This window comes from Eublepharis macularius, chromosome 12 (assembly GCF_028583425.1).
Source record: "Eublepharis macularius isolate TG4126 chromosome 12, MPM_Emac_v1.0, whole genome shotgun sequence".
Classification (NCBI taxonomy): domain Eukaryota; kingdom Metazoa; phylum Chordata; class Lepidosauria; order Squamata; family Eublepharidae; genus Eublepharis; species Eublepharis macularius.
In genome coordinates this window covers 45376499-45401460 of record NC_072801.1, presented here as the reverse complement: position 1 = coordinate 45401460, position 24962 = coordinate 45376499, and the positions used below count along the sequence as shown (strand labels likewise).

Genomic DNA, 24962 nt, shown 5'->3' with positions numbered 1-24962 from the left:
ACTGAACGAGGAGCCCTCATGTGTCTGATGGTTATGACAAGTGTTGGGGTACAGGCATCCCTGGATATTGCTGTTCTGTCTGGAAACATACCTCTGCCCAGGTAAAACAGAATTGAACTCAAGACTTAAATAATCACGAGGTCAAGAGTTGAAAAAGATGGCTCTTAAAAATTATTTCTTTACACCCACACAATATCAATGAGTCTCAGATGAAGATCGGGGAGACCCACGCTCAAATCACTAGTTTGCCATAAAGATGTCAGGCTGACCTTGGGCTGGTCATAGTATCTCAACCGAAACTACCTCGCAAGTTGTTGTGAGGATAAAATGGGGAAGGGAGAACTAGCTATCTTGCCCTGAACTCTTTGGAGAAAGGGTAGAATAAAAAAATCACAAGCAAGAAAGTTTTATAATATTTACATATTTTTACCCAGCTTTTCTCTCTAATGGGTTTATATTATAGCATCTTTCTTCCCCTCTTCATTTTGTCCTCACAACAACAACCCTGTGAAATAAGCTTGTGCAGAGAATGTGCAAATGACTCAAAGTCAACCAGCGCACTTCCATGGCAGAGTGAGGATATGATCCTAGTTTGAAACTCTAACCACTGCACCACACTGGCTCTCAATAGAATTCTTTCACAGGGGTAGCTCAAGTTAACTCAATAGACACCTCTCTAGACAGACAGACAGACGGCACTGGCCAGCCTTCTCCCATCTCACCTGAGCAGTACAAGTTGTTCAGACAGGCTTCCCACCAGGAGGTCAGGGTAGGAGTTCCCATCTACGTCCATTCCACCATTGAAGGAATAGCCGAAAGTCTTGATTCCAGAGCCAATGTCTTCCCCACTAATGATCTACAGTGGTGGGATACAAACAGGGAGGTGTGAGGAGGCCCACAAAGGGAAAGATGGTGCGAATGATGGATTGGCCATCTCTGACAGTTGCACCCTGGGCCTGGTATTGGGTCGCCTATGATGTGAGCAGACGTAGCTCTTTAATAGATTGGGACAGGTGTTGAGGGAGATTGCCAGCTGAAGATAACTCCTATGTGGACCCCAAGTCAGAAGCACAGCAACTCAACAGGACCTAAGAGTTCTGGCTTGGCTAAAGCTCAGGCCCTGATGGCCGAGCTGCTGGTGAAAGCGTGAGGGAGGCAGTCTTCCTTATGATGAGAAGCACTTGCTTCACCAAGCTGAAGATAAAGAAGTCTGAGTGATCATCAAGAGTGTGCACCAAAAAAAAAATTATTGATCCAGTTGTGAGTTTCAGGCATACCAAAAAGTCTGGAAACTCTGAAATCCAGGTCAGATTCTCTAATACAGTTAGAGAATCCCACTCCACCAAATTTGCAGGAACCCTACCTCTGACTGTCCACTAAAGACCCCCCACCTGAGTTTCAGGAAGATTGGACCATGGAGTCCAATTCTATGGGCCTCTGAACAAGGTGCTTCCAGCCACTATCCATTGTTTCCTATGTGGGAAACATTTTGTTAGGTATTTTGGGGTAGCCTACTCTTTCTTAATATCACCCACCTTTGCTATGCCCTAGATTAACTAAAGTGTCTCCGATTAACATACACTCACACACACTGTGCTTATCATTTCATTTTACTCTGTTCTTCCTGTACTTGGCCGTACACGATGAAGGCCATGTTAAAGATGTCAAGCATAACAAGCCTTGAATGAATAGAGGCTCGGATGTTTTTCTTTCCTGCCCCTCTCTCAGCCTTGGGTATATCCTTTCTCAGACATGTCTAAGTATGACTGGAGCCCTCAGAGTCAGTTTATGGTATTTGACCCAAAGCATATATGAACTTAACCTGTCAATCCATCATGTTTCAATATCACTTGACTTTATATATTCATAAAATAATTTCTTGTTCTGTAAACAAAATTGTTTACTTATATCCCCTCCCTTTGAAAAGTATAGAAGTGTATGTTACCAAACTCTGGCATGCTCTTTGCTGTCTGCTATGTGCATCAGTTTATTGGAAAATAAACTTTACTTCTGAGATCATCAATTTTTAAGTCTTGGTTAATTATTCAGACTAAGAAAGAAGGGAAACTCAAATTGGTACACTGAAAAATTTAAGAATTTCCCCAACACATTTCCAAGGCCCTCCGGGAAACCGTTAGCCAAGGCAACCCCTGGCCAAAAGCTAGTCAAATGCAAGTCTCATGCCCAATGCAAGCGGAACCAACAAAGCCCAACAGAACTAAAGTGAACCAAGAGTACAGAGTTTAAAAGGTGGCTGGTAGTGGTGGCTTGAGGGGCTCTTTTGGAGCCTGGGGGGCTGTGGGATGGCAATCCACTCTGCCTGCTGTCTCTTCCCCTGCCCTGCCAGCCTTGCCCTGCTGTCCTACCACGGTGCGGAGTTTGCCTTCATTTCTGCTGCTGCCCATCTCTGCTGCAGCTGCCTGCAGCAGCTGCATATGAACAAATGAACTCTGGCCCAGAAGAATTTGGCTGCCTGGATTGGATCCAGGGTTCTTCAGTGAGAACCGGCATGGCCAGATTATGGTGGCTCAGTATAAATCCACCTATTTTTGCTAGTTCACGAACCCAGATCACACACCCTTAGTGAGCATGGTGAGATTTTTACCTGCTGAGGCTTCTTAAAAAGCTTCTTGCTGCTGCTGTGGTAAATGTATACTTTCCCATAGCCCTCAAATGGAGCCCCAATGGCAATATCTGTAGGTCAGAAGAAAAATGGCAAACACTCATATAGATTCTTTTTTTAAATGGGAAAATGGAGCCCAAAAATGGACTTCTTTACAATAGCTGAATATCTTCTTTTTAACAACAAATTTTCTTTAGCTGTCTCCATTGACAATAAAATACCCTATAATACAAGATTCGAGTCCAGTAGCACCTTAAAGACCCACAAGGGAGCTTGACCCTCAAAAGCTTATACCCTGGAAATCGTGAGGGACTTTAAGGGGCTCTTCTTGCTCTTCTACTGCAGACCAATATGGCTGCCCATCTGAAACTCTCTAAAATTTAGAATCCTCTCCCCCCATTTTAAAAACAACAACACCTCTGTACCTATTTACTCTGTTTTGTGCAAAGAGGAAAATGGAGTGCCCACTGAGACCCACCACCTTGCAAGACAAAAAGAATGCCACAGGGTGAATTTGCCAGTGAGTAAAACTAACTTCCTTTACCTTTGGTAGCCCAAAAGAAAGTGAAACTGCTGATCCTGCCTATTATACTGGCCACCAATGCTTGGAGAAACAGAGGGAAAGTGTATGCCATTTTAAAAATGTGCTTTCTGTGGAAAAACTATATTTTCAATGAAAAGCTATGGTCCCTGTTATCTTTCAGTTTAAATCTAGCAGCATTACTGAAAGGGAGTGGTGGGCACCAACATTGAACTAGGATGGACTCTTGGGCTCCGGTCAGATTTCAGGCAAAACTGGCCAGTCACACTCTCTCAGCCTAGCCTACCTCACATGATTGTTGTGAGGATAAAATGGAGGAGAGGAGAACAATGCAAGCCACTTTGGGTCCCCATTGGGGGGAAGGCCCCACAGGGTTTAGGTGAAGTAAAATAGTTTAATTAAACTAACTATGGTTTGTATAACCATCTAAATGAAGCATACTCCATTATCAATACTTAGGGTCCAGTAGACCATGATCTGAAACCACGATTTCAGTATGAACCACAGACAGTATCAAATTGCCAAGTGGTGTAGAAAGACTCTGGTGACCTTGGACCAGTTCCTCTCTCTCTCAGCCTATTTCACAAAATTGTTCATGTGAGGATAAAATGGAGTAAAAAAGAATGATGCCGTAAGCTGCTTTTGAGTCCCCATTGGGGAGAAAAGTGGGTATAAATATCTAAATAAATAAGTAACCGTTGTTTTGTGTTATGCATGTACACAGACATCCTGGCTTGTTTGCCAGCATTACTTTTGCGGACTTCCAAGTGACAGAGAAGTCTGGTCCAAGCAAAGGTGATGAAGACAGCATTTCAAGGCCAAGCAAGATTTGAGTGATGGTTTGTGAGCCAAACCCTAGTTTTATAAACTGTAGTTAAAATAAACCAAGGTTATGATCTAACTAGGAATGGGATTTCCTTTAGAATCCAAAGGCAGGTGGCCATGAAAAGTATCTGCACGGCTGTTGGAAACTTCAGTGGACCCCACCAACAGCACAATGTCCTTTTAAAATCACCTCAGGAGTACAGATACAAAGCCAGGGGGACTGGGAGCGTCGGTTTGAGCTGAAGAAGGTGCAGGGCAGGAGCCCAGCCTTCCTCCCAGAATGAGGAGCTGACAGGACTTCTTGTCGCTCCCAAAGTGAGTGAGACAGAAAGAAGAGCACACTCATGAGCCTCACCTAGAATTTCTGAGTGTCTGATGACACGTTACATCTCTCCCCTCACACACGTACCAGATCAGGTCATGGATGTGTCCTGGGAACTCCATGCTTCCCTGGACCACAGGCCCTGATATGGATTGGGACTGCAACATGCAGGAAGGAATGCCCTTGGGCCCACATTCCATTTTCCCAACCCAAGCTATTATTTGCTTTGCTGGGGAAATGGACACATCGTCATATTAATGGGGCAAATAGCAGCTCTTTTAGGTTGGGGCCATTTCAGGTAGGGGAAAGGGAAGGGCTTCAGCCACCTCTCCCTGCTAGCTACAGTCCTGATCCGAATCAGGTTTCCGCACACCTGGGAAGTACAGAGTCCCCAAACCTGTCAATGGATCAACTTGGGGACATACCTGGAGAAACGAAACATGTAGTTAGGCCTATTAGTAAAATTTCAGGCTACACCTACATGGTTGTTCCGCAGGGGCCATCAGTCCCCAAAGATGATTAGAGTGCATCAATGGCTGGGTTACAGCAATCAATCAATCAACCGTCAGGCTATGCAGTGCCCCATCAAACAAGCCACTGTCAACATCGAAACCTGAACTCAGCCTGAGAGCAAAACAGCTTACCTTGGAAATCATCTTGGTCAACATCTCCAATGTGGGCCACAGACAAGCCAAATGATGAATTGCTAGGGCCTGTCAGGGTGACATTGGGAGTGTTGTGGAATGTCCCACCAAGGTTCATGTACACATAGACTGCCCCGCCTTTCTCCTCCTTTCGGTCGAAGTAGTACGGTGCTCCAACGATCAAGTCCTGCCACCTGGAGAAAGGGAGAGACCAACGAAAGAAGGAAGAGGAGTGACTTCAGTTTTCCGACTAGGCAAGCGAAGGATTTAACAGGCTATGAGACTGGAGGACAGACACAACATAACAAGTCTTCTGGTCTCATTAGAGATTAAACAGATTTCTGAATGTGTGTGTCTGTGTTCAGAAAATTCAATCACATTCACTCAGCAGATACAGCATTCCCAGCAGAGAGGGACATTTCTGAACATGTTGAAAGCATCCATTTTGTTACCAAAACCACTTCCCTAACCCTTCCTACTTTTCTGCTGATTTCCTTCCTCCACCTCTAAGCAAGATAAATTTGAAAAAGGGAAGGGGATAGAGGAGAATCAATTGGTTGGATCCAATTAATTTCTCTGCTAGTAAAAAAAGGAGAAGGGTCCCCTTTGACCATTCAAAAAGTCTATGCTGGGAATAATGGGACCTACATGGACAAATTCTATGTGGGGACTGTAGTAGGGAAGGAAATTCAACCAAGACTTAGGGAACAAGCTGGCTGGATCCAACTCATTAGGTAAGCTTAGGGTTGCCAACTCCAGGTTTGGACATTCCTGGAGATTTGGGGGTGGAGCCTGGGGGAGGCAGGGTTTGGGGAGGGGAGTGACCTCAGTGGCATATAATATAGGTCCTGTCTCCAAAGCAGCCATTTCCTCCAGTAAATTCTAGAAAATATCCAGACCCCCCACCTGGTAATTTGTCAGCCCTAGGCTAGGAATAGTGTAAGGAAGATCAGTGGGAGCCCTCTTTCCTGGCCGGCCTATTAAAAACCAAGATATCACTCATCTCTACTGAGATCAGGTAGTAGGTGACATGAAGAGACCGTTGCCTGAGACCTGGAAGGCTGCTGCCCATCGGAGTAGACAATGCTAACCTTGATCAGACTCGATAGAAGGCAGCTTTGTGCCATGGGTTCATAAGAGAGCAGCAGAATTAATGTACTTCTCGGCAGATCTCTAGAGAACTAGATTAACAGTTGTTCTTTGCTTTGTCAGATAGCAAATGAGACTGTAATAAAATTTAAGAGTGCTCCTCGTGCAGTCTTACTGAAACAAGGAGCGTAGTCTTTTTTTTAATCACACCATGATTAGAATTTGATAGGGTTACCAGGAACCAGATGAGATTGCTGTGGGGGCCACATCAGGCAACAAAAAGATTAGCAGTTATGATTGTGCTGGGGAGGGATTAAGTTGTCTCACATTTGGATAAATTAGATAAGAAGTATTTTTCCCCACCAGATTTCATACCAGTTTGGTGTAGAATTTAAGGTGTCAGGCTAGAGCTGGAGAAACCAGTGTTCAAAATCCCTACTTGACCATGAAACCCACTGGGTAGCCTTGTGCCATTCACTCCCTTTCTCTACCTAACACATCTCACACAGGCATTGCAAGGATAAAACAGAGGAGAGAATGGTCTAACCTGCCGTAAGCTCCTTAGAGGAAGAGCTGAGCTCCGGGGGAGTGGGGGAGACACCAGTTGCCCTGCTAGGTGGTTAGAACTAGACATGGGCATGATCCAAAAAATAATCCCGATTTAGCTGATCGTGATTCCGTGGCGGCGCCGAACCCAGGTACCCGAACCTTACCAATCAAGTCCCATTTCCGATACATAATCGGGAATCGGGAATCGGGAATCGGGAATCGGGAAGGCTGACGCGGGAGGGCACCCTACCACCAACACTCCCCCAGACCAGAGTGACCAGGCACTAGAGTGTGTAATACTGTGTGAGCCCTCAGCCAAGGAGGTGCCCACTGAGCTTGGCCCCAGAGCTGGACGGCAGCCCTGGAAGCAGAGAGAGAGAATAGGAATAGAGCCCAACCCCAGCTGCAACACTCCCCCCCCCAGACCTGAGCCCTCAGCCGAGGTGCCCACCGAGCTTGGCCCCAGAGCTAGGCGGCAGCCCTGGAACCAGAGGAGATAGCTCCCTATTCCCTATCTGCTGAAGCCTAAAGCTAAAGCTCCCTCTCTCTCTGTCTTGCGCTTTCTCTCTCCAAAAGCGACAAGCGAGAGCTCGCCTCTGTCCCACTCCACCTGCGAGCGGAAAGTGAAACTTTGTTGCGCAGCACATGGCTATTTATAAAGCCTGGGTCTGCTACGCAGGAGGGCTGTGTTTGGCCGTAAGAGCTGCCTCTCAGGCTTTGCAGGGATGAGATTCGAGTGCCCATGGCTACAGAAGAACACCCCCTTCCCCCACCCTCCCCTCTCTTCTCCCAAATGGACGAGACGGGCGTGCGCTTTTCTGGCTGCTCCGTGGTTGGAAGGAAGCCCTGCTGATCAAGGAAAGCTGGGCTTCCATTCACGTTTCCAGGGCGACAGAAGGAGGGCAAACAGCTCCGGCATTCCCCAGGCTCCGTTTCCACGGGGCTCCGTTCCCTTGGGAACAGATGGCTGGCGCCAGACTGTCTGCAGACTGCAATCCCGAATGTAAACCAATTGATCTGATCGAGACCCGATAGAGCGCCCCACCCAACCGCTGAACCGGGAGCCATGGACGGAACCGATCAGCCTGGTCCCGATGGCGCAAACGCCAAAATCGGGGCAATTTTCAGACCGTAATTCCGATCGTGCCCATGTCTAGTTAGAACCAACATACAGACATTGCCCAGCGGAGTTATAAGGATCAGGCAGGCAATCTTGGTAATATACACCAACTTTTCCTAGCATGGGCACTGGTGCTCCAATTAGCATAAACTTTCCTGATTGGTTTTTCAAAAGCCCTCCCTCTGGCAGTCTCTCTCTGACTTACACATTATTGATTGGTTTACAACATCGGGCCAAGTAGTCCTCCTTTGCCCAATCCTAATCTGTTTAGGTTAACAAGAGATATGAGAAGATATATTTCTCCTTATCTTGGGGGGTGGGGGGGTGATTGGAGTGTCAGACCAGGATTTGGGAGACCCCGGTTAAAATCTCAACACTGCCATGGAAGCTTGCTGGATGACCTTACCAATCTCTTTCTCACTAGGTTGTTGTTGTGAGGATAAAATAGAAGAGGGGAGAATGGTACACAGTTATTCCAGTCTAAGCCCTTTAAAAAAAACTCTGTCAGTTTTCTCAAAAACAAGAAAATGAAACCTGAATTTTACAAAAGAATTACTCTATGAAACGGACTCACCCATCATTGTTGAGGTCAGCTAGAGCAATGGAGCTGCCAAAATACGAGCCCACTTGATCTCCGGTGATCATCAGTTTCTTCTGAAGAATCCTGCTCTCGTCATATACCATCAGGAAGATAGCCCCCGTGTGGTTATACCGAGGGGCCCCCGTGATGAAGGTGATGTTGACATTGCGCAATACATTAGCACCTGCCTCAATGGTATAGCCTGTAAATATGAAATATCAGAAGGGAGCGGTGTGGTTGCCTTACTGTTCTGCATTACCCTGACCAAATCCCCAGCTCTTACACTCTGCTGGAACTGGATTTCTGTGTCTGAAACTTGGGGCAATCAGACTACAATTAGTCTAGTTGCAAAGGGGAAAAGTAACTTACTCTCTTCTGTGAATCCTAGCAGTGAATACAGGCTGGGGGTTAGCACTGAGAGCCCAGGCTCAAATTTTGAAGATTTCATTAATAAATCTCCTATATGGGGAGAGTCTCTCTGCACAAGACAAGACATCTGACGCATGAACATGTGTTGGGAGATGCAATGTTAGCTGGGAAGGGTAATTTAAAAAGACAGCCGGCAGCAGGGCAAAGGCTTTGCAACTGGAGTTGTGTGAAGGGGCTGTGAAATGCCAGAAGGGAAACTTCAGCCCATTATAACCTCTCCAGGTCCAAGCCTGGCTCTGGAAGGCAGCTCTAGCCCATTTCCATTTGTTGCTGCCCTCTGATTGCGATCCCACACAGTTTTAGACTGGAAAGGTGAAACTGACAGAGCCTTAGGGGAGGCGAAGATGAAATTAACAAACCCCCTGAGGAGTGATCTCCACCCGCTCTGTCTTTTAAAACTATGCTTCCCAGCTAATATTGTGCCTCCCTACACTTGAGGAACATGCACCGAGGCATCTAGTGTATAGGGACTCTAAGAAGGTGGGCAGCAGACCCTTTGCTATGGCATGCTACTCATGTCTTGTTGTTTCTCTCTCTGTTCTTTCTTTCTATTCTTTAAAAATCATCTAAAGGCTTTTCTATTATCAAAAAGATTTTTCCATTTTTATATGCTTTAAAAGTTTGAGCTTCAGCCTATTTTTTAGCCTCCCCCCTTTTTAAACATGCTTTCAGTCTATTTTATTGAATGTTCTTTTTTTCAAGCGCGCTGAGCGTCATTGTGGCAACAGTTTGGTAACAGCAACAAATAATTTTTGTCCCTCTGTTCTTCTGAAACAGGGATAGGGAGGCCTTTAGCAAGCCCGATGCACTGACAATCACTGCCCACCTACCTATGTAACTGTTGCTGTGCTTCTCATCGGGAAAGTGGATGTCGGCTTGGTCCCAGCTCTCTCGATGGATCACGTAATCAGTGCCTGCACCGAAAAGAAGCAACATGGAACATTTTCACTAAAGGCAACCTGAGTGCCACTAAGTCCCCCTTTCCTTTCCAAGCTTCTTTTTTTCCAACAGGGATTTTCCAAAGAGGACTGCTAGGATGCATGCTAGTTCTTCCTCCAATAATCCAGTGTATGAGGAGGGGGCAGGCTGTAAAGTTGAGGGGAAATGATGTCTTCCTCCACTGGGCCCTACAAATGTATTTTACCAGGAATATATTTAAAGCCGTTTACAAAATAGGCTCACAACTATGCACGAGGATTTCCCTGTGTTGATGGCTAAAGAAAAGTGCAGAACTCTCTATACCTTTCGCAATAAGGCAGAGAAGATATTGGGAGAGGGAACCCAAGGCAAAGTGGCTGAAGGCAGGAAGGGGGTGGGTGAAAAGGGGAATGGGATGAGAAGTGGGGATAGGGTTGCCAGCCTCAAGGTGCAGAGCTAGAGATCTCCTAGAATTAGGGTTACCAGCCTCCAGGTGGTAGCTGGAGATCTCCTGGAATTACAACGGATTTCCAGGCCATATAGATTAGTTCCCCTGAAGAAAATGGCTGCTTTGGAGGGTGGGCTCTATGGCATTATACTGTGCTTAGGCCCCTCTCCTCTCCTCCTCAAACCCTGCATTCCCTAGGCTCCACCCCAAGTTGGAGTTGGCAACCCTAAGTGGGGACCAGAGATAAGGATGGCCACGGGAAGCATAGGCTCATGGGAAAGTGGGGGAAGGAGGTGGGGAGTGGCCTGAAGGAAAGGTGGCAGGAGGAAAAAGAGGCTTGTGGGAATGAGAGGGAGTGAACGTAGGATGCTGAGGATTTAAAAGGGAAAGGGGCCAAAGAACAAGGAGGAATGATTGGTGAATGGGGTTGCCAAGTCCAAGATGGGAAATTCCTGGAGATCTGGGGGTAGAGCCCGGGGAGAGTGAGGTTTGGAAAGAGGAGGGATCTCAGCGGGGTATAAAGCAGTAGAATGCACACACCAAAAAAGCCATTTTCTCTAGGGAAACTGATCTCTGGTGTCTGGAGGTCAGTTGTAATTCCAGGAGATCTCCAGGTCCAATACAGGGGTTGGCAACCCTACCTGGGGTGGAGAGCTGTGAGAAGTACTGATTACAAAATACTGATCTGAAACAAGACTAATCATTGGCTGAAGATTTTCAGCAGAGGGAAGACTGGTACACCCCCCTCAAGTTAAACAAACCTTCAGAATTCCATTCTGCTAATGACACACTTTGACTTTAAGCAAACGGAAGACGTTTGTCTTGTTGATAAATTTTAAGGAAACATTGTTGAAGTATCAATATTGCCAAATTAATTGCTTCCCATGTGACCTTCTTCCAAGCCGTCTCGTTACTCCAATAATATCCACACTGGGGAATTTTTAAAAACCAAGTTACAAGCACTTGGGTTCAAGGTTTTGCAACCAAATCCCAAAGGATACAACTTGTTTGACCTCTAACTGATTTGCTGCATATAACTATTAGAACCCCCTTTCTAAGCATGACTATTGAGAGGATAAAACAGTGAAAGAAGGACAGTGAAGGGAAGGGTACATTCACAATGCTACAGACCTTGCCAGTTGTAGGCCCCAGGAGCTCCAAAGTAAACATTGCTATCAGTGAAACCGCCACTGATACCCATCTGGCACATGCCAGTCTTCTCAAAGTCAGTGTTGGCATTGCACATCTCATTGTGGTATGTCTGCCAATCATCGTCCTCATGAAGGCTCAAGTCGTTGCCACGGACATAGCACTTCCCCACCATGCGCCGCTGGTCCTCGTTGCCAGCCCACAAGACCCTGGTGTAGCGGTGAGCACAAGCCTAGCAAAACCCAACACCGAAAGGTCTCAGTCAAAACTTTTTAAAAAAGTTGAGTATCCAGCCTCCATGAGAAAGTTGGAAACCCTTACCCATAATACCACGTGTGGTACATGTCTGAGGTCTTACTTTTAAAATGGCTATGTTAAACAGCTGCATGTCACAATTTAAAAAAAAGGGGGGGGGAGTTTCAGTGTGTCCATTACATGTACCAGTGGAAAGGAAATATATGCCTGGGCTTGGGTTGGTAAGCAACCATTTGAGAGATTCATTAAAAAAAAATGAAGGAGGAGGAGGAAAGTCTTACCAAGGTGGCACTTGGGCAAGGGATTTTATGGAGTACATATGAGGAAGAGAAGAGCATCCCTAAGGAACTGAGCCCCTGCCAGGATTTTGTATATCATAAGGGCATACAAAGCAGCAAATGAACTTTCCTGCTCTGCTTGGAAGCAGGACACTCCTAGAGATGCCAGCTTCCAGGTGGGGCCTGGAGTTCTCCTGGAATTACAATTGGCTCATGTTTTGCTACATAAGCATTCACGTCTGGAACTAGGGTTGCCAAGCTGTGCAGAGACCTACAGGAGGTTCGAGGGCAGGGACATGGGGGAGCATAATGTCCTGTGCACTGCTACATCATTTCTGGGGGAACTAGGAAGTGAAATAGAGTAGCTCTAGGAATCACCAGAAACTCTATGGTTTTGGTTCTGTTTGTAAAGGAGGGGAAAGCAATATTCACACATTCTCCTTTCCCATTGTAGACCCCATGTTGCCCCACACACAGTTTGTGGGTGCCCACTGGAACACATTTTCAAGGGGCAGAGAAGATTTCAGTAGGGAGGAAAAGGTAGGGAAAATCCCTTCCATGAGCACAACTCAGTTCATGCTGCTTAGGATCGAAGCCACTGTGTTGGACGCTGTATGTAAAAGTGGTTTGGATACCTGGAGGATTGGCAATTCTAAGAATGTGGTATGGGGCAAATAAGAGATTGTAGGTGTTCCTGAGAAATGGGAGCTTTGAGAAGACTTAGTAACATCCACCGAGATTCATCTTAGTGGATAAAAATGTCGTGGTGACAGACCCTGAAAGGAAATATATGAACCCACAGGAGTGTGAGTTTCTGGAGAAAGCTTGCATCCATTTGGGATGAAGTTCTGCAGTTCACATTATCCTCTCTAGCTAATGACAATTGGCACAAGTGCATTTTGTTGTTCAAGGCGCCTGGCCGTCTATCTTCCAATACCCAAAGCCATTTCTTGAATTTCATCTAATTCCTCTGAAAAATGTTTCCAGACAATTTAAAGATGCTGATGTGGCGCAGGACCAAAATAGCAACCATTTGAGTGGCTCATTAAAAAAAAATGAAGGAGGAGGAGGAGGAGGAGGAAAAAGTTTTACGAAGGTGGCACTTGGGCAAGAGATTTTACGGAGTACATATGAGGAAGAGAAGAGCAGCCCTAAGAAACTGAGCCTCTGCTAGGATTTTGAATATCATAAGGGCATGCAAAGCAGCGAATGAACCTTCTTGCTCTACTTGGAAGCAGGACACTCTTAGAGATGCCAACTTCCAGGTGGGCCTGGAGTTCTCCTGGAATTACAATTGATCTCTAGACTACAGAGAGCAGTTCCCCTGGAGGAACTTGCAGCTGTGGAAGGTGGACTCACTTTATAACATCATACTCCTGCTGAGCTCCATTTTCTTCACCAAACTCCACCATTCCCAAGCACTTGTCCCCAAATCTCCAGGAATTGGCAAGCCCACCTCAATAGTCTTATCCTGTACTGAAAATGAATCATCATGCCTGCTGCTTTAACCATGTTCCAAAGTTTTCCTGCTGTTTGCTGTGCTCAAGTTCTACCAGGTTCCAAAAGTGGGATGCCCAAAGGGCAGGATGGCATCATTGCCACAGGGTCTGAGTCTCACCCACAGCAGGGCCACCACTGCAAACTTTGGTTGTCTGCTACCCATTGCTCACAGTCTATGGCCATTGTGTGAGCCACCCTGAGAGATTCAGAACTTGCTCAGGGTGAGATACTGGGTTTTTTTTCCTAAATTATTTATATAAATATAATTTGAAATATTTGCATGCCGAGCTGGGTCCCCATTGGACACAAAGACAGGGTAATAAATTGCCTAAATAAATAATTAGGAATAGCACAGCAGTGGGAGACCTCTTACTGTCATTTCTTGTTGCCCACTGATGCTCAGAGTAGGAGAATTTTTTTTAAGCTGGTGATGCACATGGTATAATGTCGCTTCTAGGGGAAAGCCAGTAGTGATGTCACATTGCTTTAGGAATTGTTGGAAACTATATGGCTTTACCATAGATCAACATGTTGCCTCTGGTTTTTCTCAGAAGTGATGTCACAGTGCATGTGACGCTGGTGCCCTCCCCCTCATGTTCCCCCCTTCAAGTTCCATGTTGTTTTCAGGACTGGCCTGGCAACTCTACTCTATGCCCTGTTTGTTGGTCCTCCAAGACAATTGGTTGGCTACCAGGATGCTGTACCACTGGTCTGAGCCATCAGGACTCTTCTTATGTTCTCAGCATTTGCAGTCGTGGGGCTGCAGGACAGGATGCAAACACATTACTAGGCTGCTCCTGCTCCAGTTGGGGAGATGGGGCTTTCAGGATAGAATGAATATTTTAGAGCTATTCCTTTATATTTAACCATGTTAGGGAATGAGTAGCTTGAGGACTTCCCCTAAGTTCTAGACCAAGGCTATGGGGAAGGGAGCAAGGACAAGCCAATAACATGCCTTACCTGGGAACAGCCTGCTGGATATGGTATGGAAAACTCCCACAGCCTCTCTCTTTTAAAAAAGCTACAAAGTGGAATTATTCTGACCACCTTTGGCAAAAGTAACTAGTTCATGTCTGTCATAGGCCACAAATTTTCCAGGAACTGCAGCTTTAATTTGATCTATGTGTTTCAACTGTTTTTAATTGAATATGTTTATATTTTGCAAGCCGCCTTGGGCATTGTGGAAATGATGGGTATAAATAAACAAATACAATACCCACCTACTGCCACTGCCTAAGGACCTGGACAGACACTGCCAGTCAGAATAAGCAATACTGATCTTGATAGATAGGTCTGACTCAGTATAAGGCAAGTTCATGTGCATTCTAAACTCTCAGTTTTAACAGACAGGATCAGGTACCCCATATTGATGTGGTTCAAGTGTTGGACTGGAAGAGTGGATTAAAATCTCAATTCAGCCATGAAGGTCACATGGTAGCCTTGGGCCTCTCTCTCTCAGCCTAGCCTACCCTCACAGTGACATTCCGAGGACGAAATGGTGGCGTGCCATTTTTCATGGCAGCTCTAGAATAACTAGCCTTTGATCTGAACAGGACCTGTGAAAGGGGGACCCATGTGGTCCATGCATCAAGCTCAGAGGGCCTCACATTTAGATAATGAGAGACAGTGTGGTGTAGTGCCTAGAGTGACAGACTAGTCTGTGGTAGATCTGGGTTCAAATCCCTGCTCTCCCATTGAAACGCACGGAGTAACTTTGGGCCAGTCACAAACTCTCAGGCTAACATACCTCACAGGTGATTGAGAAGATAAAATGAAGGAGAGGAGAATGACGTAAGCTGCTTTGGGTCCCCATTGGTGAGAAAGGTGGGGTATAAATGAATATCAATAAAAAATTAAAAGATACCTGTTAATTTTTGGTATTTGATAAGTTTCACAACATACTTTCATGTATATCCTATGTTGTCATTTTTTACTGTTATTACAGCTAGAGGGCTCCAAAGCACGAAGAGGCTCATCCTCTCTGAACCTCTAAGGGGCCCTGGATCCACACACATATTCCCAAGAACAATTTAAAGGGAATTAAAAGGCAGTGGAACCCACCCACCCCCCACCCCTTTCCACATACAGGCCCGACCCCATCACTCACCATTACTCTCCCAGTACTTGTTCTTTGGCTTGCTATTGTCACCCCCAGCCACATGTCTTGGACGATATTATTGTGAGGTTCACCTGAGGAGAACAGAAAACGAGAAATATCATTAGAACAAGATTCCGTTCCAACTACCACCCCCTCTAGTGGATGGATTTTAAAATAAAAAAGGAGTACTGGTGGTGTCAAAAACGGACAGCCAGCCTCCATCAGACAAAAGCGCAGACTGGTAACACAGGTTTCACATGGCAACTTGTGTGAAACTAAAATACAGGATAAAGGATCAATGCTGTTGATATTTATTGATTGATTGATTTACTTCCTTTATACCTTTCTCCAGAATGGGGACCCAAAGCAGCTTACATCATTCTCCTCTCCTCCATTTTATCCTCACAACAACCTTGTGAGGTAGGTGAGGCTGAGAGAGTGACTTGCCTGAAGTCACCAAGCATGCTTCTATGGCAGAGTGAGGATTTAAACGCAGCTCTCCCAGATCCTAGTCTGACATTCTAACCACTACACTACACTGGCTTTTCAGAAAGACGGTTGTATCTGCATACCTAAGGGAGATGGGAAAAGTTGTCCACAAGTTACAGAGGGGGAAATGAAATACATAGAGGGAAGTGAGACTCTGCACCCCCTGCCCCTGCCCCACATCTGTTCCTCATAATGTGTGGACAGTCTGTGGAATCAGAAACTGCAATCCTGCCTATAGATCCTGTGCACAAAATGCTTTGTATTCAGAGGCAATGTGATTCGACTCCCACCCCTCTGGTTAATGTGAGTTAATGGACTTTGATGAGCATTAATTTGCACAAATAAATAATAACATGCAGCCCATTTTTCAATGGCTCTCACACTATGGAGACAGTGTTGTATAATGGTCTGAGAGTTGGATTAGGATCTTGGAGAGAGACCCAGGTTCAAATCTGCAATGTGCCATGGAAGCTCTCTGGGTGACTTTAAGCTGCTTTGGGTCCCCATTAGGGAGAAAGGTGCGGTACAAATTAAGTAAAATAAGTAAATATCCCCTTGAGGAGTAAGGGACTCTTAATGCAGATGGCAATCTGAAGCCAAGAGTCACTCAAGTCGCTTCTTGCTAGCCTCTGCACACAGAAATTCTGTTTAGCTATCCTCATGGCCAGTAGGCATCAATAGCTCTAATTAATTATTACTAAGTAGCATCAAGCGGCAAGTGACTTATGGTGACCCTATAGGGCTTTCAAGGCAAGCGATGAACAGCTTGCTATGGCCCTCTGCAATCCTGGCCTTTCTTGGTGGTCTTCCAATCCAAGTACACTCTGCAAGTCCTAACAAGCTCAAGCTAATCTGGGCTATTCAGGCTGCATCAGTAGATCTACCCTCCCTGAGTTTCTTTCATCCGTTCTATAAGCCAGCAATGCTGATGCAAGTCATACATTTCTTATGAACCAAGCATAAATCAACTTAATAGGATGACGTTCCAGCATACTGAGGCAGGGAGAAAAGAAAATCTATCGGTGATCTTCAGGATTTAATAAACTTCCATCATGTATATTCACCCTTCAATTGTCCCTTCTTGCATTTTCAAATGCTCCAGCTGCGTTATCCTTTTTGGGGATGGAAGGCACTCCAACCATTTGGAGAAGTTCAGTTACTGGGTTTTTTTAATACTGTTTTTTTTTTTAATCCAAAGTGGTGTAGTGGTTAGAGTGCTGGACTAGGAACTGGGAGACCTGGACCAGTCACACAGCCTAACCTACCTCACAGAGTTGTTGTGAGGATAAAATGGAGGAAAGGACAACTGTATGAAATGGGCAACTAAAGGGTAAATGAGATTCAGTCCTAACTTTAGTTGCCAATTTAATACAGTTGGATGGATCTTACTAAAGCACAGGTAGGCAAAATCATGGCCTGGGGTCCACATCTAGCCCACAGGAGCTTTTCAACCAGCCCTGAAGCTGTTAAGCGGCTTGTCTGGAGTGCTGACCCATCAGCCTGTGTGGTGGTGTTTCTGAAAAGCTGTTACCTCAAGAACTGAGAACTGGTAAGTACCTCTGAGAGAAGCCCAGCCATATGGATTTCCTCTTGCTTTGAAGACCAAGTTGCACGCTGGCTCGTTCTATTCCCTGTAGCAGGAAGAGCCAGCATCCAAACCAGAGCCCTCAGGAGCAGGAAGAGATCCAGATGTGGCCCCTCAGGCTGAAAAAATTGCCTACTTTCATTCTAGAAGCTCTTCATAGTTTGTTTTAGATTTCACCATCTTTATCACTTTCATATCACCTACAGTCTCAGCTAGCCAGTGTGGTATAGCCACAAGTGCTATGATTTAGGTGTCTATGGTGTGCAGGAAAATTTGTTATGCATATAAAAGTTTTGTATTCGATTGCTAGGTGTTGGTTGAAATTTGTAATGTTATTTATAATGTCTCTTTCCTGTATGTGCTCAGGCATCGTTTTATTTTGGTTCTGTACACTGGGATCCTTTTGGTGTATTTGTAGAAATTTAATCTATACAAGCCCTGACCTGGATAGCTCATGTGAGCTTGATCTCATCAGATCTCAGAAGCTGAGCAGGGTCAGCCTTGGTTAGTAATCGGATGGGAGAGCTCCAACAAAGACCGAGGTTGTAGAGGCAGGCAATGGCAAACCACCTCCGTTAGTCTCTTGCCACGAAAAACCCACCAGGGGTCGCCATAAGTCAACTCCAACTTGAGGGCATTCTCTACCACCAATCTATACAAAGATTTGTGCAAGCGCACTAAAACATCTGTGTGACGGTGCCCCAATGTATATTTATTACTTATTATGAGACCTTCCTTGTGTGTGCAGCTTTCTAACAAAAGTCTCACAACAAACAGCATTTAGGCTGTGGAGCTTCATGGATTACTTATCAGCATGTCAATGATCAGATTAGTTAAACTGTATCATCAGTGATGCAAATGGGCTGTCTTTCTACTGGCTTTTTGTCACTCTTTTGCTCTGAATGTTGATGTCTTCTGGTTTGTAGCCCTGGCCTAGATCTCAATCAAGCTTCCTACTTGAGCAATTCCTTATATACATGGCCACGTACTTGACACTTTGATGTTCACCCGTTCGCAGTCACCAGTTTCATTAGTCAATGGGCAAGCATACATGGCACCCGTCCGTGCGTCATTCTCCAGCCCCTCCGCCACATCTCGTGGAGCTCCGGCAAGCAGCCTGAGGGTAGGGAAGAAACATGTAAGATTAGACAAGAGGAAGGGAGATCCTTCTCAGCAATATAAAACCATTTTGGGAGACTCAGGTTCAAATCTCCACTCTTCCATGGAAGCTTGCTGAATGACCCTGAGCCACTCATACGGTCTTACTCTAACAGGGCTGAGGTGAGAATAATGTGATGCATGCTGCAGAGAACCATGTTAGCAGCTTTGCAGGGGAGAACTGGGGAGAACGATGCAGTATAAGGGAAGTACATAAATAAATAAAATGCTGTTTTCCATGTTTCCCAATAGTCTCCTTTCTAGGACTGCAAAGCAGTTTTGTAGAGATGGTATATTTTTCAGGGACAGGGCAGGTCTGCTTTGTTTGAATAGCTTTAGTTTATTTTATTGTTGGTGTTTAGAAGTTTTTCCCATTAGGGATCCTGCAAATCCCTCTATATTGAAAGAGAAAGCAAGAGTAGAGAGAGGAAAGAAAGATTGAGGAGAAAGTAGAGTAGGGACAACAACAGAAGAATAAAAGTGTGGGTTATCAATCATGCCTTTCACTGTCTCCTTGCCTACATCAAGCAACAAAAATATCCACATGTGAAAAATCATAGATCTATGTCTTCAGGTGGCTAGTCCCTCAGGGCTTTAGAGCCAGTTCTTACCAAGGCAGAGTCCTGCACTCCATTTACAATACAGACTCCAGCTCAGATTGTGCAATGACAAAGAAGAGAAGGCTCTTCTGGGATCTCTGGATGTGATGCCAGAGATCAGGAATGCTCTATTCTACGGGGTGATTCATTATGCACGTGATTCATTATGCATATTGTTCCATATGTACTCATATTAGTGTGTACAGGGATAGTCTGTAATATGAGGACTGCAGGTATATCTCCATAGTTAAAGCACCTTTACTAAGGCAGGTCCACTTTCCAGCACCGACACTCAGAATTGGTGTTGATCTCCCCTGAACTGGCACCTCAAGCTCCAACTCACAAACCCTAATTTGATACCCAGAAATCATTGTGGTGTTGGTTACCCCATCAAAGAACAGGCTCCTTTGTACCATCGGTCTTCACCTTTTCTCTACCTGGGGGAGGTGGTGCACAGAGACAGTGGAGTTTGAGAAGGATATGATATCACTTCCAGGTATCTGACAAAGGGAGATTTGATTCTCCAAAGCTTATACCTTGAAAGGTGCTACTGGATTCAAATCTTGCTCTTCTACTGCAGCAGACCAACATGACTATCCACCTGAAACCAGTTCCAGGGGATGCCTTAGCTCTCCCTCCCATATTCTCTTTTCCATAGAGACTAGGGAAAATTCCTAGAGTGCCACTATGTGGAGGCCATTTTTTCCTACACCTCAATGCCTTAGGGGCGGGAAATTGGGGCTGGTAATTTCCTATCCTGGGAGGGTAAATGGGAGGCCTAATATGCAGCAGATCTTCCAAAACGTAGCAGAAAAAATGACAGCTCCATAACCAACTTGACAGTCCTAGCCCTTGTGTTGAAAACTTCTCTATACAACTTCTTCCATTTCAGTGAACTATGACTGCCATCCTGACATAGAAGCAGCTGGAACCCAGATTGTTTAGCATTCTGAAAGCACAGCTGTATTTTTTTCCAGCACTGTGTGGTCTCATATGCATCTTGGGTGAGAAGTGAAAGTGTGCCAAGGATACATTTCACAGCGACAGGTGGCACAGTGGAGGGGAAAAAATTAAGAGCAAATGTTAGAGAGGAACAAGAGTGTGGGAGAGAGATCTCACTGCAATGATGGAGGAAGCGATGCTGGGAAAACATGTGGAGATCAGAATTGTTACAGTCCCCCACAACCACAAGAAAAAGACGACAATGGGGCAGTTCTTCATAGAATGTCACCCCTCTAACTCCACTGACTTCAAGAGAAGGCTGTAGCCCTCCTTATGATTGCACCATAAAGCAAAGCTGGCATTTGCCGTGTCGAATCCTAAGAAGTTAAAACTGTATCTCTTTTTCTCATTTCTATAGCATTATTAAAATACTTTGCTATTATTATCCCACTGGCCCTCATATCAAGTCTGTGAAGCAGGGTCACTTATTTGTGAGACAGAAGAACTGAGGATGACTAGAATGAGTAGCGATCCAGGTTACAGGAAGTTGCCTCTTGCCCCTGGTATTCTCATACTCAGCCATCTGATTAAACTCGAGAAACTCACCCTTCCTTTGCACATCCATTGTTGGGAGTGAGGCTGACCGGACGTGGATCTCCTGTGGGAGGTCACAAAGGGAGAGAGCCATGGCATATTTCATCCAGTGACTCAGGTGCTTTCTGCCCAAGCCGTGAAATAGTTTCCACTCAAATCACTCAGTGCATGCAGGCACGGAAGTACGGGCAGGGGGTCAGAGTCATGCCTGACTCACAGACTCAGCATCCTCATGCCACAGTCTCTTGGCAAGCCTGCAGGAGTTGTGCCAAGCAAGACTGAGATTAATGAAGAGGCATTGTCTGATAACTTCCGTGGCCCCCTTCCTCATCTTCTGTCCCCTCCCCATACTGCTTTTCATACACACAGCCAGTTGTGCCCAGATTAAACTTCTGCCCCCAGTACAATTAAGGAGAAACATGCCTTTCTTTCAGTCCTTGCACTGGCTCTCAACATCAATATTCTCTCTCCCAGTTTTAATATCACACTACATTTTTTTCTAACTGCACTATAAAGTAACATATTTTACCATATTGTAACCTCATATTAATATGTTAGTTTTCTTAAGCTTCACAAAGCTTCTTCCTAATCAGTTCTATTGATCCCACTTCATTGCCATAAAACCATAGAGTTCGTGTTGAATCCTTGATAGGCATGATGTCAGTTCTGGTTTCATCCTGGAAATGACATCATGCTGTCGGCGTCCCACTTGGTTCCCCCTCCCTGCAGTCTCCTGCCAGGTTCCAGGCTGTAGCGGCTACCCTACTCATCATCCATTACGTGTAACACTAATTATGTTCTGTTCATTTACATAGAGAACTGCAGTTTTTAAGACAGGCCTGAACTCCTCTTCCTCTCCCCCCTCTTCTATAATTTTCCCTGTAATAATTCACAAATTGGTTCTCTTCATATATCTAAAGTAAGCCCTGACACGCGAAAGCACGTATTTAAATAAATATTGCTAGTCTTTAAGGTCCCACTGGACTTCTGTTTCATTTGGTTGGGAAATTCCTGGAGATTTGAGGGGGTGGAGCCTGGAGAGGGCAGGGTTTCAGGAGGGGGCCAGACCTCAATGTGGTATAATGCCATAGACGCCGCCTTCCAAAGCAGCCATTGTTGCCAGGAGAACTGATTTCTGTGGACTGGAGATCAGTTGTAATTCCAGGAGATCTCCAGCCACCACCTGGAGGCTGGCAACCCTAGTGCCTAGTGCCCTGCCTAGCATGCAATCAGTGGTTTTTCCAAAACAAACTAGAAATCAAGAGACTTTTAAAAAAAACCTAGAAACCAAGAAGCTTGGGTTCCTCCCATATTTCAACCTTTTTATGTTCATTCCCACATACCCTGCCTTGACCCTCAAGCCATCTCTCATCAGCAGATAGGCTTGGACACCGGAACTTCCTCCTAAGTAACTATCCATCACTTGGGGAGGGGGTGAGTTAGCTTTTGAGTCACAACGAAGCAAAACTGACAGGCTTTAACAGACTACGTGCAAGTTTCCCCATCAGAGCAAACAGCAGTTCCCCAAGGCCATTCTGGGTCAAGAAGTCCTACGTTCCTCTCCTTGCATGAAGTGGCCTTGGTTTAAATCAGCCTACTGGACACCCAGGAATTACGTTTCAACAGAGAAGTACTTCACATTTGGAAGACGGGACCCAGGGCAGACCCATACAAGAGGTCTCGAGTTCTCCTGGAATGACAACTGATCTCCCTATTACAGAGCTCAGTTTCCCTGGAGAAGACGGCAGCTTTGGAGGGTTGACTGTACGGCATTATACCCTGCTGAGGTCCCTCCCCTGCCAAAAAGCCACCCTCCTGTAGACCCCACCCCCAAATTTCCCAGCTTGGAATTGGCAACCCTGCCATAAAACCACATATTGTGCAGTTAGGCCTGAATTTCCATGTACTCAGCTAAGAGTTTTGAAGGCGCATCAGCTTGCTCAGCCAGTGTTGCCAACTGGCTGGGGGAAAAGGCTTGCCTCACCTGTTATTGTTGCTTTAACAGAGGTTTGCAGTGCAGTAAGTTAGCAGAGAAAGCTCACAGTCACTCTACAGTTACTTTGTATACGAGTTCTCCATGGAGCCAACTCGTGGCCTACACAGACACACGTCGTCTCAGAAAGCTGCTGCTCGGGGAAAGAAAGTTCCTGCCTTTCTCCCAAGCTTTTTTGACTATGTAAAAAGAGTGTGGGGAAGGAGGAGATCTTCCCCTTTGTGCTACTACACATGCACAATACCTCCAAGTGGAGCAGTAGAAATGGGGAAATGCCTCCCCTCCACGCTGTTTTTGCACAGGGAAAACAGCTTGGAAGGAAGGCAGGAGTTTTCCCTCCCCTGGCAGCAGCTTTCTGAGCCCATGCGTGCTTTTAAAAAAAAAAAAATAGAAGGCAATCCTTTTTTTTTATAGAAGATGACATGTGTCTGCACAGAGCACAGGTTGGCTCCATGGAGAACTCGTAAAAGAAATAACGTGTAGAATGACTGTAAGTGTGGAATGGCGCGAAACAGTTGCTAGCCAAAACTGCTGGATCAGGAAGCTACGAAGCTCAATTTGTTAGCAAATCTATGTTCAGAATAAAGAGATGACGTTGAATGGTGCAGTGGTTACAGTTGCCAACCCCCAGGTGGGGACTGGAGACCTCCCAGAATATTTACAACTACTCTCCAGGTGACAAAGATCGGTTCCCCTGAAGTAAATGGCTTCCACCTTACATTCCACCTTACCCAGGCTCTGCCCTCAAATCTCCAGGAATTTCCCAAGGCAGGGCTGGGTGGGGACTGGGAAGAAAGGGGTTCTACCCAAGGCCAGATTTGCCAGTGACCCTGTGAGATTTCTTATTAGTAGAGGCTTCCAGACAATCATTTTATAAGAGCAGAACAATTCACCACCCGTTTCACTGCTATCACTCACTATGCAATACCAAACTGCATGGAAAGCTGAGCTTAAATGGGATGTTTATTACTGGTAGAAAAACAGCTACCCAGTGAACTTCCATGGCTGAGTGAGGATTCAGACCTGGGTCTCCCAGACCCTAGTCTGACGCTTTGACCACTACACCACCACTGCCTTCCTTGGAGCTGTGTGCCCGCTTTCTGCTTCTGACCTGGCTAGCCATTGCTGACCTGTGGGGATGGAAAGAAATTGGAATAGCCCAGCACTTCTTCAGAACAGAGGGTTAGTAAATTAATGTATGTATTTTGTTTTGGAATTAGCAGCAAATGTTACATCTCTTTGTATATGTTCAAACTTCTTTTTTGTAAATTGTTGACTTTTCAATTCTCAATAAAAAAAATTTTAAAAAAAGGGAACAGAGGGTTGGGCTGAACAGCTTTCTTTGGGAGCTCTTCTGACTTGGTACTTCTAAACGTCCTTGGTATCCAAGCCAGCCACACTTGCAGTTCTCCATCAATCAAGCCGCTAGTAAGGGTCAGGGAAGTCCAACTTGCATGACAAGGAAGTCATTGGCACTAAACACAATAGCTCTGAGTGAGTGCCAGCAGCTGTACCCGCCCTGCTAGGAAGAGGAAGGAGGGGAAGTGACATTCCAAGGGCAGAACCAGGGGGTGGGACAAATTTTTCTTTTCTGTTCGTATCTCCCATTTGCTTGAGAGAATCGGCTGTGTCAAAATGTGGCTTTTGTGCAGGCCCTTGCGTGTGTGGCGAAAATAGGAGAGAAAGAATGTGGGAAAGGGGCAGAACCAGGGCGTGGGACAACTTTTTTTTCTGAAGGATGCTAGCAGTATTTGGAGGTAGGACGATAGTGACCTCAAATGTCAGCTTAGCCCAGTATTTAACAGACATGTGAAATTCTTCTGACTGGCTCTCTCTGGCTTTAATTGAGTCAGTTCTCTTAACAAAATAACGAATTTTCTCACAGTACATTTATGCAAGAGGAGATGGCAGAATTTTCTGTGCAAGACAGAAGGTTGTGCATACATCATGCATGCAACATGACTTGGCTAGCTCATTTGAGCTATTTGTTCTGCAGACCTCTGCCTCTTTTAAAGAGCTCTTGATCTTCAGGTATGGCATACTATTCTAGACTACACAGGCAATTTTGAGGAGTTATCCTGTCCTATATAAGGGCATAGACTGAGATGTCTTTTTGTTCTGTATCTGATCTCCAATAGCTATGAAATTCAAATTTCAACACACAAGATCACAATCTTCCGGAAAGCAGGAGCTATTTTTTTTAAAAAAATAGAATCTGTCCCCTTTCAGTGTGG

General features: G+C 45.4%; 1 protein-coding gene across 1 annotated transcript in view; it reads right to left on the bottom strand.

Moving 5' to 3' along the window:
• The window catches only part of ITGA3 (integrin subunit alpha 3), an 86907-nt gene that overhangs the window by 30541 nt on the left and 31404 nt on the right, over positions 1–24962 (bottom strand). Inside the window, exons 2-9 of the mRNA XM_054993122.1 lie at positions 18432–18559; positions 15378–15460; positions 11220–11469; positions 9553–9636; positions 8288–8495; positions 4956–5149; positions 2606–2694; positions 723–856 (exon numbers count right to left, since the gene is read on the bottom strand). Coding sequence (XP_054849097.1) covers positions 723–856; positions 2606–2694; positions 4956–5149; positions 8288–8495; positions 9553–9636; positions 11220–11469; positions 15378–15460; positions 18432–18559 — 1170 coding nt within the window. The remainder of the gene's footprint in view (positions 1–722; positions 857–2605; positions 2695–4955; positions 5150–8287; positions 8496–9552; positions 9637–11219; positions 11470–15377; positions 15461–18431; positions 18560–24962) is intronic.